Source organism: Hylobates moloch, unplaced genomic scaffold (assembly GCF_009828535.3).
Source record: "Hylobates moloch isolate HMO894 unplaced genomic scaffold, HMol_V3 SCAFFOLD_1, whole genome shotgun sequence".
NCBI classification, from domain to species: domain Eukaryota; kingdom Metazoa; phylum Chordata; class Mammalia; order Primates; family Hylobatidae; genus Hylobates; species Hylobates moloch.
Window position 1 is genome coordinate 168,039,294 of NW_026652276.1, and position 18,008 is coordinate 168,057,301.

An 18,008-nucleotide genomic window follows, 5' to 3' on the forward strand; every position below is an offset into this window, starting at 1 on the left:
AAGGGCCTGGATGGACAACAAGCACACGGTGGGGTTCACGTTATAGTTCAGCTGAACACTGGGTGTGAGGAATCCACTTCTTAAGCAGTTAAGCCTACTCCTTGACCTCAAGTTACTAGTTACATAAATCCTGAGACGGCTCAGGCAAAATTGCCAACAGGGCCTTGCAGTCTTGGCACACCTAGTAAGATAAGAGGCCTGACTGTATCCTCCAACAATTATCCTTTTTGTGCTTTGGCTTTGTTCACTCTCATGTGTTTGTCTCAATCTGTTGTGTACTGATGGCTCACACAGGCTAGGCACTTATGCAATAAATATTTAATGGGACAGCTGGCTAAGACATGAAGACAGCTTGATCAAGAATATTATCAAATTGCAGTTTCAAAGAGTGAAGAAGAATAATTCCTAAAGAAGTTTGGCCACCGCTAAGTCTGTCAGCTACCTGTGAGTCCTAAGTGGAACTGAGGTCTAAAGGAAACTTTTCTGATTCATCTTTAAGAACTAAGTCTACTGCCAGTTCCTAAAGGACTGTCACATAATACAGTCTAGAAGGAGCCTCTTCTATCTTTCTAGAAAGAACTCTTTCATTCTGGTGAGAAGGTTGTAACAACTGACAAGACAATATAATGTTGCCAAGGAGAAGAACCAGTAATTATACCTGTAGCACGATGCTGAGATGAAACAACTTCTGGGCCAGGCACAGTGGCTCTCACCTGTAATCCCAGCACTTTGGGAGGCCCAGGAGGGCAAATTTCTTAAGCCCAGGAGTTCAAGACTAGCCTGGGCAACATGGTGAAACCCCATCTCTACAAAAAATACAAAAATTAGCCGGGCGTGGTGGCATGTGCCTGTAGTCCCAGCTACTTGGGAGGCTGAGGTAGGAAAATCACCTGAGCCTGGGAGGTTGAGGCTGCAGTGAGCTATGATCACATTACTGCACTCCAGCCTGGGTGACAGAGTAAGATCCTGTCTCAGAAGAAAAAACAAAGAAAACAAAAAAAAAACTACTACTCAGTCCAAGAGCTGACTGCATGAAAATTTTTTCCTTTGGAGTTATTTCAGATTTAAAACACCCCCGAAGTTTGTATTATCACTTAATATTTAGATTCCAAGGTTTTACTCTTCAGAGATATACTATCACTGCTTTTAAATTATGATCAAACTTTAATAAATTCCAGATTTTAATTCATAACATGTAAATGATAAATATTTGAGGACTCAAAGGAGATAAAAAATGAGATCAGTGGCTGTAATGAACAACAATTAAGGAATAATTCAGCCTATGAACATTGGTAGTTAAGCTTCAGATCCACACAACGAAAGGCATAAATAAAATGACACCACTTTAAATGATTATCACCAGCAGACCCCATGAAGCACCAGCTGGGGCAAGGTCAAATGTCATGGGTTATTTTGGTAACTCATAAGGGACACAATAATAAAGTGAAAAAGAAGCAGGCATTTTTATTCATATGGCATAAAATTTTTTTCTTTCCTAAGCAATTTCACAAAACATATCTTAAAGTTATTTTTCTATGTATTTCTATTAGAGTTCAAGAAAAAATAACATTTTTCTCCTGAAAGCTACAGTGATGTCAATAAAATGAGCACTGATGTCATAATGTTTTAACATTGTCATGCAGTGTTTTCGTATTTATAATTGGGATATAAAATGCTCAGTAAGTGGCTAGTGTAAAAATATTAGGCACTAATCAATTACATGTAAGAACCAAATTGATCCCATCACATTGGAGGGATTTAATTTGAAGAAAATCAGCTTTCTGACTTGGTTAAAACAAAGTCTACAATGTAATGAGACAAAATGGAAGTAGTTTAAGTAATAAATGTTTAATCAAAGAATTTTACATATTATTAACAGCATTCATTTGGCCAAACATCTACACGTTTGTAGAATCCTACTGTATATAAAGTGGGAATGTATCAAGTATAGACTATGAAAGTGCAAATAACAAGTCAAGGTTAGATTAACTTTTTTTTTTTACATTATAAAATTAACTTGTTTACAAAATAGGCTTTGCCAAACTTCATTACTGAATTGTAAAGTCAATGACTGTGTTGTTTTTAAAATATGTACCAAGGTAATACAAATTGGATAATGATCACTTTTCATGCTCAGTAGAGAACAGCACAGAAATAAAGGATACTGCACAAGGTGCAAGGAAACCAGAACCCATTGTGTACACTATCTTCACACAGAGCATTCTTTCTTACCTTAAACTGCAGCTGTGCAAGATGCCTCAATGTGATGCAAAGACTCTACATTGGAAAAATTACAACTTGGTCTAAAAACTTATTGGTGCTGATATTTTTAATCCAAAATAAATTTGTAAAAAAATCCTTTAATGGACTATTTCAGTTTAATATACAGTAATACACTGTAGATAAGGTTAATACTCCCCCCACTAATTTAATAGGGATTGATATCAATGTTTCTGATCACTGGAGAAATAAAAACTAATGTGGACCTTTGATATCCATGGCATAGGAGGATTCCCACAGTTTATCCTAAGAGGATCTGGGGAATATTAAATATTCTAATACAGTGTCCTAGCAATATGAATTTTAAGTACAAGGATATTTCAAAAGCAGGGTTTGGGAAAAAAAAGTAATCAAAATCCATAATCACATCTCTTGTAGATAACAATATTAATATAACTTTTTATCCAGCCCAGGACTTGCCTGTACAAACTCAGAACTGAAAGTTTGGTATCTGTAGATTTCTGGTAACAATCCGGCAAAACACTAAATGCAGTGTTGTACTTATCTATTTTGCTTATGTTATGCTAGTTTTGATAATATTTAAGTAAAACAGCCATTCCAACAGTTTACTCTAGTTTTAATTACACACTGTACCATTGTATCTTAATTACAACTAAGACCAGTATTTTCTTCACAGTAAGACACTGATAACTAGGAAGTTGATTTTTTTCAACACTAAACAGTAATTACACAGCAAATGAGTATTGCGCAGTAGAACAAACACATGTCAGCATTTGCTAGTTAGGCAAACAAACTGATTGAACATTTAGTTGTTATATTTAGTGTAAAAGCAAGGCCATGGGTGGTTTTATGGAGGTCTTTGCAATTCATAGCATAGTTACTTCAGAAAAGACATTGAAATTTGAATTACTCACTTATTTAACTGGCAACTATCCATTTAGGTTAGGCAAAGGCACGGTAACATGTTGCGCAGGATGTTTTATTGAATTTCTTAATAATCATGGGATTTACTATAACTCATGAAAACTCCACTTTTTTTCTATTTTATAAAACACCATTAAAAGTAATTGCACCCATTAGTAATTAGAATGCACTGTAAAATTGTGAAAACAAATAACTATGATTGCACTTCCAATAAAGTGTCTCTTAAAATACAGCACCGCTGTTGCTAATCAACTGTATTTTAATATTAAAATAAACTGTTTTTAACAGCAGCATTAAGTTATCTTAAGCTACAGGCTACATTTATATAAATGCAGTCTCCATGGCAACAAAAACCCATTTAATTCTGGAATATCATTGCTACCAACTGGCACCTTTTACTCCCGAGAACGCTGACACTGCCCTGGAGCACTCTAGGATGCTGCACACCTAAATGCCTTGTTAGTCAGCGCACAAGTCAGAGTTTGGCACAATTGGACTGTAAATAGACATGAAAGGAAACCTTTGATTCATGTGAAAATTAAAACTAATTACACTATGGTAGATGTGGTACTAAAGAGACTGCAATTCACATTCCTCAGACAAAAAGGAAGTAAGTTATGGAAGAGCACAAAGAGATTGAGGACATATATGTTATCGGATTTATCCAAAATAAATTTCTAGAATGAAGAAAATTTTTTTTTTAAAGGAAAGCCACCCAAAGATTAGGGAGTAAGCCTTTAGTTTAAAGGTTCAATTTAAGTATTGTCAAGCCTAGGCTAAATAGAGGACTGCATTTTCTTAGAGTGTGGAATACAACTTATTTATTTCATTTTTGTTTCTCTTTCTCTTGCTCTTCTTTTTGTCAGCAAAAAGGGGAAAAGCTACTCAATTAAGTACAAAGGAAATTCCCTGTAAGGTTAAAATAGAAAATGAAGCTACCATTCAAGGGAACTTCTCTGTATTCAACCCTAATGTCAGTGGTTTATCACTGAGTTGGAATTAAGTGAATCAAAGTCTCTATCAAGCATACTCCACTTAGCATACCATCTGTACCTGTAATTCATTTACAGCCCAGATGTGTGTAGTTCACACTAAATGTACTTGTTCAAGCCAGTCACTTGAGGTTTGAGGTGTTTGACTTGAAACATCTGAACCATCTCCTCTGTTGGCCGCCTCATTACCACTGTCACCAGCTTGAGATGCTGCTTCCCCAGCCAGAATATTTTCTTCCAAAGGATTTTCTTCTATCTGGGTTCCTCTACCTTCACTGACACTGGCATCTTCAAACATTGAATCTTCTGGCAGCACCAGTTCCACATCCTTCACACCTTCTGACCCATCTTTGATACAGGGGAGCTGGGAATCTGCACTGATTTCTGTAGTTGCTGGAGGAATCAGGGCAATACTCTGAGGGTTCATGTCATGAAACCAAGCCATGATGTTGCCAAGAAGATTGTCATTGATGTTGGGGTCCTGGCCACCTGAGTCAGGATCACTAGATGAGGGACAGAAATCACTTCTTGCCTCACTGAGAGGGTGTGAGCTCAGGGTGTCAGTTGAAAATGGGTCACTCTCTGCTCCTAGTCTCATGAGGCTGTCACCAAGTTCCAAAAGCTCAGAGCTGCTCAATGCAGCCCGAGGGCTATCTGTATTTCTGGGGACAGAGTCCAGCCTGGAAGGTAAAGAAGTGCCTATCGCACCTAAGGATGCTTCATTACTGAGGAAGTCTCTAGTTTCTTCATCGAGGGCCAGCCCAGACTCTTGCAGTGATAACTGTATCGCAAGAAGTATATTGGGATCATCTTCATCCAAGGAACTCAGAGCCTGAAGCAACAGAAAGCAAAACCACTTTAAAATTTGACTGAAGAAAAACTGATTTAACTCAATCACGTTTACCATTCTTCCTTTACCAACAGATTATTAATTTTATTTATACAGAAAAATTATTTTATCTACTAAAATCTTGTATTTTTCTCCATGCCCATGCTAAAGGAAAAAAAAAAACATACCTTAAAATAAATCTAAAATATAGGAATATCTTTTCCTGCAGCACATCTTTAAAACAAAGATTTTAGAATGGAAGGAAGAAACAGGAAAGCAATGAAAGTAACAACAGGAAACCACACTCAACAGAGAAAGAGTAAAAGCACAGGCAATGAGGCTGCTCAGAAAGGCTACCTGAAGAGAGTCCTGGTTTTCAGAGCGACTGGCAGGGGTGTAGTCACGCAGGGAAGAGCTGTGCAGCACACTCATAGATGCAGAACTTACCACGGATGTGCCAGGCCTGCGGCTGCTGCTGCCACCTTCTGGAATATCTGTTTCAAAGCAATTGGTACCAAAGACAATTTAGTGACAAATAAGACATTTATTTTTTTCATACACCTGGTTGTTTAGATTGGCAAATTCTCTTTCAGTGCTGGGGGAAACCTGTGTTGACGTGTTCACTTAATCTTTCTGGGATTTCTCATCCATATTTGTCTTACCACGAACAATAATATATATATGATACTATCACTTCAAATCCATAACTTTTTACTTTTTTTTTTTTTGAGATGGAGTCTTGCTTTGTTGACCTAGCTGGAGTGCAGTGGCGCAATCTTGGCTCACTGCAACCTCTGCCTCCTGGGTTCAAGCGATTCTCCTGCCTCAGCCACCCGAGTGGTTGGGACTACAGATGTGTGCCACTATGCCTGGCTAATTTTTGCATTTTTAGTAGAGATGGGGTTTCACCATGTTGGTCAGGATGGTCTCCATCTCCTGACCTCGTGATCCGCACACCTTGGCCTCCCAAAGTGCTGGGATGACAGGCATGAGCCACCGTGCCTGGCTGACTTTTTTACATTTTTGCTTGCAGTCTATATAGTTCTATTCATAAATGCAAGTGATGCTATCCATTTCTCTTTTTTTGTTAAGCAATAACTAATAAAGGTTTTTCATTTTTAGATTTCTTAAAATTAAATAATTTGGGAATTACAATAGTCTGAAGAGCAAATCTTTAGTCCCATTGATCCTGACATTATAGTCAGAAGATTTTCACTTAATAATTTAACATTTAAAAGTTGAATAACTAAAATAATTTATCTCTAATGCCAGAAATTCTCTCTCTTTTAAATGTCTACAGGACAACTAAGGCTAGGAGACAAATATTCCATGAACACAAAAACAGTATCAATCAATACTACAATTAACTGAGTGCTTCACTAGATGCTTAAGTGTTTTAGATGTATTATCTAATTTAATGTTCACAATGAGCCTATAAGGTGGCACTATTATTATTATGTCTTTAGAATATGGAAACAACCTTAGAGAGGCTGTGATCTGACTAAGTTACACAGCTAATATGCAGCAGAGATGGGGTCATGAATCCAAGTTTGCCTGACTCCACAGACCATGCTCCTAACTCCTCTGATTTTCTGTGTCCTGTCACAACAGAAACATCTGCATATTTATTGTATATCTAAATGACAAACTCGTTCACAAACATTTACATCAGCCAGTTTGAAGGATAAATTCAGGAGAGCTATGAGATTAAACCATACTCAACCCAAGGACTTACCTAAAGTGCTTTCACTTGGCTCATCAGGGTCTGGAGGATTACTGAGTAGACTGTGAACGTCTCCTCGACGACGTTGTCTGTGCCTCCTCCGATACTGAAATTCAGCATATTCCTGCATAAACCAAAGGTTATAAAATACAAGAGAGCATGCAATTTTTAAAATGCAAATAAAACAAAGTACACACTTTTTTCCAGGGGAAAAAGTTTGTGATTTTATACACATCTTATAAAATCACTTGGCTGAAACATCAGGTTTTGCCATGCCAAGGAAACACAAAAGGTAAAATGGAAAAAGAAAGTTTTCAACAGTCATTACAATTGCCTAGATAAATTAGGAATACTTGCAAGCCCCAGGGCTACATTAGAACAGCCCTATTTCATATGCCTGATGATTTCAAGGATCTTGTTATCTAATTAATACTACAATCATATTACTAATTTAAGTAAGGCTTTCCTTGAAGGGAGGTTTTTTATTTTTTATTTGCTTATTTTTAGAGTCAGACTCTTGCTATGTTGCTTAGGCTGGTCTTGAACTCCTGGCCTCAAGCAATCCCTACTGCTCGGCCTCCTAAGTAGCTGGGATTACAGGTGTGAGTCATTGCACCTGGATATGAAAGTGGTTTTAAAAACGTGACTGGGGGCGGGTGCGGTGGCTCACGCCTGTAATCCCAGTACTTTGGGAGGCTGAAGCAGGCAGATCCCCTGAGGTCAGGAATTTGAGACCAGCCTGGCCAATATGGTGAAACCCTGTCTCTACTAAAAATACAAAAAATTAGCCAGGCGTGGTGGTGGCACCTGTAATCCCAGCTACTCGAGAGGCTGAGGCAGGAGAATCACTTGAACCCAGGAGGTGGAGGTTGCAGTGATCCCAGATTGTGCCACTGCACTCCAGCCTGGGCAACAAGAGCAAGACTACATCTCAAAAAAAAAAAAAAAAAAAAATGGACTGGGATATATGTAGCAGAAAAAGAAAAAAAGGAACAACAGTAAAAAAGAACACACACTGTTAAGTACTTGCCAGACTGTTGGGTTTTCTATTCTTTGGGACTACTACATACCATATTCACAAATCAAATGACTTAGATTAAAAGACAAATGTTAGGTTAGCTTTAAAATAAGATGATTATTTAGCTTCTTTTCTATATAAGCCAATATGTGGTGCTATTTACAACACAAGCAGGGGAAATGTTTTCTATTTAGCATATGGGATGAACACAGACTTAGGCAGATGTCCTCAGTCTATTCTACATTTGTGACAATGTTTAAAGTGAGTTTGTTATCACCAGAGGGTACAACCTGGGACCATCTGCTATTATCTGGGTATAAATGTGACAGAAGAGAAGAGAATAAAAGAGAAGGAAAGAGAAGAGAGGAGGCCAGGGTACATGATACCAACACAAAACGGCTAATTTAGAGAATCATTATGGTGTCTTTCCATGATAAACATTAAGATACTCAACTTTATGATTATCCTGGTTACCCTAGAATATTCAATATGCTTATATTGTGAAAGTACTAGGAGTAGGTGAAGACAAATTTTGGATCACAAATAAAACTTTCACATCATACCACTCTGGTGACATTTATTTAAACTCCTTTATTTATATAAGCAGTTGGACTCTTAAGAAGTGGGAGGCATCCTGTTCGTTAGGTTAGAAACTAATAAATGAACGATACTCCAAGTGCCCTGAGGGTTTATACTGGTTCTTTAAAATGCCTTGCTGAGGTGGGACATCATTTCCTCTTTTCCTAGAGGCCCATGATCTCAAACTGATGACTTAAGTGTCATCAAGGCTCAACAGACCAGTGAGGAACACCAACTAGATTTCTTAGACAAAGATGGTGTGAAAATTTTATCTCAATTCAAGGTTTATATTAGGGATAATTTGCTTACTTTGTAAACCTGATAATGGTACAAAGTTATGAATTAAACTATTACTGACCATAGACTATACATATTTCCAATTTAAGACAATGAAACCATTTAAAAGCAACTGCAAAGGAAACTTGTATATCTAATCGTCTGACAGAAAACTCTCAGATGGCATTCTCTCATGATGCAACAGGCTTAAATATATTGTTCTCATAAAATTCATCTGAAAATTTCCAAGGATTCCTAAGATCTTCAAGAATGTATATTAAAAGGGTTTAGTCAGTATACTCCAAATGGTTTGAGAATGTTAAGGATACAGAAAAGACTAAAAAGTTCTAGGATTTACAGAGGGAAAAGCTATAAGGAGCTGTTTTAAGTAATAATTGCAACAATTTTGTCAGTGGCTAAATGAGATGCTTTAATCCTTCTAGAACTTATATGGGGTATCACCATCCATATTGTAAAGACGAGAAATTAAGAAAGAACATAGCCTAGGATCTAGTAAGTTACACTTAAAAGTTGAATTCAGGTGTTCCTCAGACTTTATGCTATTTCCACTGAGCTCCATTGCCTTTAAAGTAGCATAAAACAAATCTTTATGCTTGCCAGACTCAATTTAAATTGAAGAGAGTAAGATGAAATTAACTTCACTGAAAAAAATATAAATTCAATCTAAGTCTACTGGAGTTGGTAACCTTGTTTTCTCCCTCACTATTAAGGCAAAGAGCTATTTTTCAAAAATATAACTTTGGCAGTTACTCGATAGTCATACACATGCAGAATTTGAAAGTCTCACAATGTGTAGTAATTCTTTATATCTGCAATAAGATTTATGTAAAAGCCTAGTATTTCAATGTGTCAAAGACTAAAGAAAACTAAAAGTAAGTAATTTCTAAAAAATTATCAATTCATAAAAAACAAAGTGACAGTCATATTAGTAGGCCCTCAATATTCAAGGACAAATATTTCAGGATTCCTAAAGTTTCTGTCAGAGCCAGAAGCTGCAAGATGATACACATACATGCTTGTAAATATACTGACGAAGGTTTTATTTATTTTTGCTAAATTGTGTTTCTACCTTAAAACACGGAAATCATTAGTATTTTTTTTTCTTTTATAATTTCAGTTTGCTTATTCTTCCTTTTAGGTAGAAGTTTTCCACAATATCCCCACAGTTGTAAATGTATTATAACATTGAAATAATAAATACAGGATCAGATAAAGGTTCATAATTAGTTTTAAAATTAAAATTTTCATTAATATATCACAATTTTTAAAACAATTTAAGTGAATTTAAAATGTCCAGATCAGGGCTCCAAGCACAATTTTTTTCAAGTCAATATTTTCTTGGATGTATCTACCAATACAAAAGCCACAGGTGATTGCAAGTATCTTCAGCAGCTGAAAAGAGAAAGTATCCGATTTAAATAAGCCACAGTCATGCCTGGATAATAATCAATTTCATTGTCTTTCAGTTGCAGGTAACAAATGGGTTATACATTACAAACGAAGATTTCCTCATTTGTTCTGTACCCTTCCAAAAATTAAGTTGAAGGGTTATCATATTATAGGCATCAAATACTGTTTAATAAAGAGCAAGGATAGAAAGAGAGAAGTAGAGAGAACTGCTAAAACCATTTTAAAATCAGACTCAACAGTGGCAATTTAAATCTCAGAAAACAGCTATGTGATTAAGAGTTTCACTCTGTCTTATTTTTATTTGCCACAACTGCTATCTGTAGTGTTAGTAATTTAGACCTTCTGTATTTTAAAACGGTATATTAATAATGACAACAAAAAAAACAAGAAGAGTGTGAAAGTCTTAAGGATAAGCAGAAAGCAACTAAGCAAAGCATTTCTTTCTGCATATACATTATTAAAGTCAAGTTTTCCACTTTAGCAACTGATTATAAATCAGTTCCCTCAGGTTGTTGCATTAACCTTAAAAAATGGATTGTTCTTTTATATTTTTAATAGTTTCAGACTAAAACAATATTATGACTAGAAATGCATTTCTAATAAATTGTCTATTAACAAATTAGAAGATATTTTCCAAAAATGTATATTGTAAATTTGCCTTAATTCTGACTATTCAGTAATTAAAAACAATAAAAGAGTAATGCATTTAACAATGTGATGATATATAAATACTACATAAATAGCTAAATGTAGGCTCTGTCAAGGCATTTTTGTTACAAAAGAAAGAGACAGCACTACTGATAATCTCAGTAGGATTTAGAATAGATAAGGATGCAAATGCAAGCACGACTGCACTAAGAAAAAATACAGAAACAAAAACCCCATAAAACAATTACCTCTGGTGATGCAAATCCTAAATATTCCCAATCCCATGTTCCACCAGCAAAGCTACAAAGAAATTAGACATACCATTTGATTTAATATCAATACTACAAAGGATATACAATCAGATCCTTGCCCTTTGAACATTACTTTGAATTCCTCTGTTGGAACTTGCTTAACTAAAGTAGATCAACTATTAAAACGGAATTAAAATGATAATTTCATTATTTCTTCCAAATTCTAAGTTTTTATGTTTGTGTAAAGTGATCAAAAAATAAAAATTACCCTGTTATAACAAAGTATTTTATAACTGCTTCTATTTTTATTTTACAAGTATTTACTCATAAATATTATGTAAAAATAGGATCAAAGGAATTTATGTAAAATAGTGCTAAAGGAATGTTTAATGCTTATAGTTATTACAAATAGGAAAGTATGCTTCAATTTACAGAAGTAGTATGAGTACGTAAAACAACCACAACTCAACTGATCTTTAGTGGATGAGTTTATCACTTAAGTAACTACAAATATCAAATTTCTCTTTCCTTCACAACTTAATACAAAAATACAAATATGACCATAACAAGCTGGCAAAGTTTCCAAATTCTACATCGTAAGATGTTTATAACTATCAAATCACTATATATATTACATATTTGAAATGATACATTAGAATACTCTTATTTATGAGTTCACCTGAAATGTGAAATTAACCTAGGTTAATTTAGTCTAAGGAGCTACACAATGATAAATAAACAAAAAATAACAAGAAAAACAGAAATAGCATGGAGGAAAAAAAAAAATCACCAAAAAAAGTTAACATACTTTTATGAGCTATCCATATTTTAGGTGTAAATAATTTCCAGGAATATGAACCCTAGTTGGATAAAAAATAAAACTGCTGGCATTTGTGGCTGGAGCTAGGATGATTTCCACAGTGTACATCCTTTTTACCTGCGCCTTGGAGCTTCTGGTGAGTCTGCAGGAGCTACTCCCCGAGCCACAGATGCCAGGAATTCTTGCCTCTTCTGCTGTACAAGGCATGCTGCTTTGATGATCTTGTGGCGGGGTGTGCGAAGGTAAGGCCTATTGACTTTCTGGGCAAGGTCTTCAGTGACCATTTCTAGGTCTGTCTATAGCAAGCAGAGAAAAAAAAAAGATCACAGGCTTCATAGGTTAATCAACAGCAAATCCAGAGTCTATGTGGTTTCTCAGTTAAATCTAACTCTTTTGAAGTAAGAAACTAGTTAAAATTTTGAAATAACTTCCTATGTAATGTGTTTTCTATTTTGTACATGTTTTCTAGATTATGAAAGAGAAAGGACTGTATATAAAATAGTGAATTTTTTAAAAAACGCTCATTTGATAGGCATTTATAGAAATGAAATTGGTATAGATTACAAAGAAGTAGTGAGTATAGCAGCTGTTTACAAGGAATTTATAATTTGTCTATGTGAAAAAAACTAATACATTTCAATACATCATACAAGCAAATGCATGATGCCATAGTGCAGACTATATAAAAGTGCTGAAGGAATTTGAATTAAGGCAAGACAACAGTGATCGGGGTCAAGTCTGGAAGGGTTTATAGAGAAAATGATACTGATCCTTGATGGAAATGTAGGATATAAATTAGCAGAGGACAGTTCAAGGGATGACATGAAAACTGTAACAGGAGAAAGTTTAGTGGCTTCAAAAGAAAAGAAATGTACAATGAAGTTATTTAGCTATAGTGATGCCAATTGGTTTAGGTGTTTTTGTTTTTTAAATACTGTAACTTTTTCAGTTGTATTTCAAAAATAAACTGGTAAACAGCAACTTTCTCATCTTATAGGTAATGTGGGTTGTTTCATCTTTGATGATAAAATTCTTAATTATATAATCAGCAATATGCCTGATTTCAAACTTCAACCAGTTTAAAACAAAGACATAAATGCTATAGGAAATGTTTGCATCACTCATAACTCATTTAGACCTGCAGAGTGACAAATTTAAACAGAAAGAAAATTTCAATTTATTACTGGTAACTTTTCCTTTATTTAAAAACCATTTAAAAAATGCAAAGAAAATTGTTTTATTAATCATGTCCACATTAAATAAAACAAGTGGTTTGAAAAATGAAAAAATCTGTATTTCATAATAACTGCTGCCATTTAAATGTAATTAAAAAATATCTTACCTGCATGAGTTCAAAAATTTCTTTCTTTGTGCTTTTAGGTTCCAAGAAAAATCCATATGGATAAGAACACTTGAGAATGCGCCGAGTTTTTAAGAGCACATGAACTGCATCTTCAATGAAAGTGGTATCTGGACAGCCTCCTTCAGCTAAAAAGTAATTGAGGCACAGTGAATTTGTTTTTGCAAACATGCCATTTATAATATTAATTAAACAATGATTTTTTTTCTCAAAAAAGGAAAAAGAAGTATCATTAGGACAAAAGCTGTTTTAAGTAACTGTATGAAAATACCTATTTGAACCAAACTAAAAACCTACATAAAATACTCATGTGTGACATGTATGTGTTTATAAAAGAAGCATATGCCCCAGCAGCCCAGGAACACTGATGGTAGTCATAAAGGAATGCATATACTCATCTTGGATTCTGGTCTCACTCCATTGGTAAGCAAATCTAGCTTTAGGTCAACCAAAAGGTTCTAGGCTTTACTTTTTCAGATTATCCCTAGCAGAATTTCCCTGCTTAAGAATGAGACCAAATGCCTTTTCTAAGTTGCTTATAAAAACAGCCTAATAATGCAAAACCAATACTGTAAGGAAAAAGATACAACATTCTGGCAAACAACTAGATAACTAATCCTAGTTAATAAAAAACTCCAAAGAAAGAAAGAAGGGGAAGAAGAATGAGGAAGATGGAAGATGAAATTGCCTTAATATCTGAGAGTCTTTGTTCTAAGAATATCATTTTAACAGTCTAGGTTTTTGCTTAACTGCCGAAAAAAAAAAAAAAAAAGAAAAAAAACAGAACTTAAGCATGAGAATCTAACTTTGCAAATACTGTAGAAACTCAGATTATTTTGGATACCTGTAGAAAGAAATTCAGTGTGTGTACACAAACTGACAGACTACCCTGAGATTTCTGACTTACGTGAGAAATGTGTGAAGTTTTGCTTCTTCCTTTCCAATTACTGTACCTTTTCATTTTTTTCCCCTAATTTATTATGCTGCCTGGAACCTCCAGAATGTTGAATAGAAGCAATAATTCACATCTACAAATATTGAATGTTGTTAAGGGTCAGGCACAGCTGGAAGCACTAGGGATGTATTAGTGACCAGACAAAAATCCCTGCTGAAGAGCTGTACGACTTGTGAGGAATTTTTTCCTCTCAATTTATACTGTGGACAATACTTCAAGAGTCTGATATTACCTAATATAGTTATATCATTAATGAAGTCTAAGAACTAATAATTAACAAGCAGGCTATACTGCTATTGACATATTCTCCCCCACTCCATTTAACTTATGTTATTGTCTTGACTAGGGAATTATCCTAATAAAAAGGATTTTAATATTCATTATTTTGATAAACTGGAGCAACCCAAGTAAAACATCACATTTTTCACCTTAAAATGTACTTTGCATATGTAAGCTATTATTTTTAAAAGGTGACTTTTTAAAACAAACATACCGGAACCTGCACTCTGTGTGGTCATTGTGGGTTATTATATTCTAATGATGCTGTCAATACTCAATCCATATTTTGGAATATTCTAACTTATAATTTAGGACCCATACGTTAGCTCCACCTCATGGCTTTGCTTTTTGACCCCAGTGTTCATTATTTACCAGTGAAATGATTTCTCCCCAAACTGTTATTGACTTCCACACCCTTAGGCACTCTGCTAAATCTTCTCAATAATTTTTGGGTATTCAGTTACATGACAATTGGGTAGCACGTGTATCTTGCTCCTCTGACTAAGTCAGTGATGTCCTTTAGGACCCATCCACTTTTCCCAACATTGTAGAGCATCAGCAGTGACATAGAGTAAGCAAAATCATGAAGTGTTTTTATCTCATAACAGACAGGCTGCATCAAGAGGAGGAGGCTAGGTGCTGGATAGAAAATCCAATCACAGAGGCCTCATCTGCTAAGCTGCACTCAGGGCTTGAAAGAACTCAAAACAGTACCAGAACAAGCTAATGGACATAATGTATTCCTTTCAGGGCCTAACCTACTAGTGAAGCGACAAGCATGGAAAGATATTTTATATTAATTATCACACATACAACTTATAACTTACTTTCTTTGAGAGCTCTGCTCAATTGCTCCATCTTTTCTTTGGCTGTTTTAAGAAGGCGTTGTTCTAGCTAAAGGAATAGAAATAAAGAATTTAAACCATTCTCTTTATTTATTCACAACAGTATAGGTCAGCTCATTTGAAATGATTTGGGACATACCTGATAACTATGCTCATGGTTTTTAAATCTTGTATAATAGTGCATAAATCTGTCAAGTTCCTGAAATCGTTTGTGTTTTTTCTCAGCCTAGAAAACAAAAGTCCACAAATGACTTTTATAAAAACTAGTAGCTACTAAAATAGTTTTTTGGGGGAATCATTTAAAAGTTTTATTAGTGATAGGTAGTAATGCATTCAGATTTGTGAATTATTTTCTTGACAGAATACTTTCTTTTTTTTTTTTTTTTTGAGACGGAGTCTCACTGTGTCGCCCAGGCTGGAGTGCAGTGGTGCAATCTGAGCTCACACAAACCTCCGCCTCCCAGGTTCAACTGATTTTCCTGTCTCAGCCTCCTGAGTAGCTGGGATTACAGGAGCCCACCACCATGCCTGGGTAATTTTTGTATTTTTAGTAGAGATGGGGTTTTACCATGTTGGCCAGGCTGGTCTTGAACTCCTGACCTCAAGTGATCCGCCTGCCTCGGCCTCCCAAAAGTGCTGGGATTAAAAGCATGAGCCACAGTGCTCGGCCTTCAATGTTTTATTATATGGCTTTTTGCTATGGACTAATGGTATTCCCCCTAAAATTCTTATTTTGAAGCCCTCCCCCCAATTTGACTGTGTTTGAAGACAGGACCTGTGAGAAGGTGATAAAGGTTAAATAAGGTCATTAGGGTGGGGCCCTATTCTGATAGTGCTGGTACCCTTATAAGAAGAGGAAGGGGCACCAGAGGTCTCTCTGTCTTTTCTGGCCACCTGAGAACATAGTGAGAGGGTGGCTGTCTGCAAACCAAGAGGGGAACCCTCATCAAGAACCAAATTGGCCAGCATCTTGACCCTGGACTTCACAACCTCTACAACTGTGAGAAATAAATTTCTGGTAAGCCACCCAGTATATGTATTTTCTATGGCAGCTGAGCAGACTAAGAGACTTCTTGCACAGTATAATGTAATACTGCATTGTTGACATTAATGTTAAAATTGTTTTTAAGTATTTACAGAGGTAGGCTGGGATATATCAGACTTTTCATACATATCTTCACCAAAATTAAAAAAAAGGAAAATGTAAAAGGGAAAAAGCTCTCAAGTTTACAGAGCTATTTTGTTGAAATTAAAGGCTATAATAAAGTATATTCAAATTAATACTTTATTAAGATGAAAATAGAAAAAGAAATGCAAAATAATTCCAGTGTTAGTGAGTGGTTTAGAAGAGATGTCTTGGCTTAATTGGTTCTCTTTACCTCCACAGTCATTTCCTTGGATTGCTCCTCCACGTGCTGAATGACTTCATAGCGAGTACATCTGTAATAACCTCCAGTGGACGAACTATGTTTTTTCCACTCTTCAAGGCAAATCCAGCAAAAGTCATACTTGCACTTCAAAAGAAAACACAGATGAAAATATCTCCCCATATTAATGTGCAAATTATTTTCTGCTTTATAGCCAACCAATCTGTAAAGATTACATAATTGTGCTTGTGTGACCAGGAACAAATCTTCTCAAAGACACGCCCTCTTTCTCATGTGTCCTCTGGAGATCTTATCTGCATTATGGAAAGATGTTCAGGTAGTTTAAAATTATTGTTTATAGGGAAATATTAAAATGTAAAGCATAATATTATGAAGTAATCACAGGGAATCATTAAAAATATCAATAAGATATTCTTTCCAAATAATCTTTGGAAAGTGTTTCATTTTTAAGTGCATTCTAATCTGACATTGGTCTATAAAGCTCCACCAGTCTATCTGAAAAACTTCTGGCAATATTGACAAATTGGTTTTGAAACTAGAACTATGCTTAAAAGACCTCTAAGTGGAACAGTTGATATAAAACCGGTTTCCCATTTTAATGTAAATTTCAACTTAATTACCATAATTATCAGACAGTGCCAAAAATATGAGCATTCAGTATGAAAATACATCCTTTTTTATGCTAAGGATTTTGAGTCAGTTAAAAAGATCTTCCCATTCTATGTTGTCTTCAGGTACTCTTAATGGTTTATTTATTTTTTATTTTATTTTTTTTTATTATACGTTAAGTTCTAGGGTACATGTGCACAAGGTGCAGGTTTGTCACATGTGTATACATGTCCCGTGTTGGTTTGCTGCACCCATTAACTTGTCATTTACATTAGGTATTTCTCCTAATGCTATCCTTCCCCCATCCTCCCACGCCACGACAGGCCTCAGTATGTGATGTTCCCCACCCTGTGTCCAAGTGTTCTCATTGTTCAATTCCCACCTATGGGTGAAAACATGTGTTGTTTGTTTTTCTGTCCTTGTGATAGTTTACTCAGGATGGCTTCCAGCTTCATCCATGTGGCTACAAAGGACATGAACTCATCCTTTTTTATGGCTACATAGTATTCCATGGTATATACGTGCCACATTTTCTTAATCCAGTCTATCATTGATGGACATTTGGGTTGGTTCCAAGGTTTTGCTACTGTGAATAGTGATGCAATAAACATATGCATGCATGTGTCTTTATAGTAGCATGATTTGTAATCCTTTGGGTATATACCCAGTAATGGGATCGCTGAATCAAATGGTATTTCTAGTTTTAGATACTTGAGAAATCACCACAGTCTTCCACAATGGTTGAATTAGTTTACACTCCCACCAACAGTGTAAAAGCGTTCCTATTTTTCCACGTCCTCTCCAGCACCTGTTGTTTCCTGACTTTTTAATGATCACCAT

The 18,008-nt window shown here is 35.4% G+C and overlaps 1 protein-coding gene across 7 annotated transcripts in view; it reads right to left on the minus strand.

The window, feature by feature from the left end:
• Nucleotides 1–1,509: 1,509 nt before the first annotated feature.
• Nucleotides 1,510–18,008, minus strand: part of ANKIB1 (ankyrin repeat and IBR domain containing 1) — a 270,873-nt gene continuing 254,374 nt past the window's right edge. For 6 of the 7 annotated variants that reach the window (XM_058424746.1, XM_058424751.1, XM_058424755.1 and 3 more), the window contains 9 exons: nucleotides 16,551–16,685; nucleotides 15,311–15,397; nucleotides 15,154–15,220; nucleotides 13,075–13,220; nucleotides 11,850–12,028; nucleotides 10,910–10,961; nucleotides 6,722–6,833; nucleotides 5,344–5,480; nucleotides 1,510–4,989 (listed from right to left, as the gene is read on the minus strand). In XM_058424746.1, the coding sequence (XP_058280729.1) occupies nucleotides 4,252–4,989; nucleotides 5,344–5,480; nucleotides 6,722–6,833; nucleotides 10,910–10,961; nucleotides 11,850–12,028; nucleotides 13,075–13,220; nucleotides 15,154–15,220; nucleotides 15,311–15,397; nucleotides 16,551–16,685 (1,653 nt within the window). In that variant the 3' untranslated portion in view covers nucleotides 1,510–4,251. The remainder of the gene's footprint in view (nucleotides 4,990–5,343; nucleotides 5,481–6,721; nucleotides 6,834–10,909; nucleotides 10,962–11,849; nucleotides 12,029–13,074; nucleotides 13,221–15,153; nucleotides 15,221–15,310; nucleotides 15,398–16,550; nucleotides 16,686–18,008) is intronic. The other variant, XM_032761081.2, reaches the window with a different exon arrangement.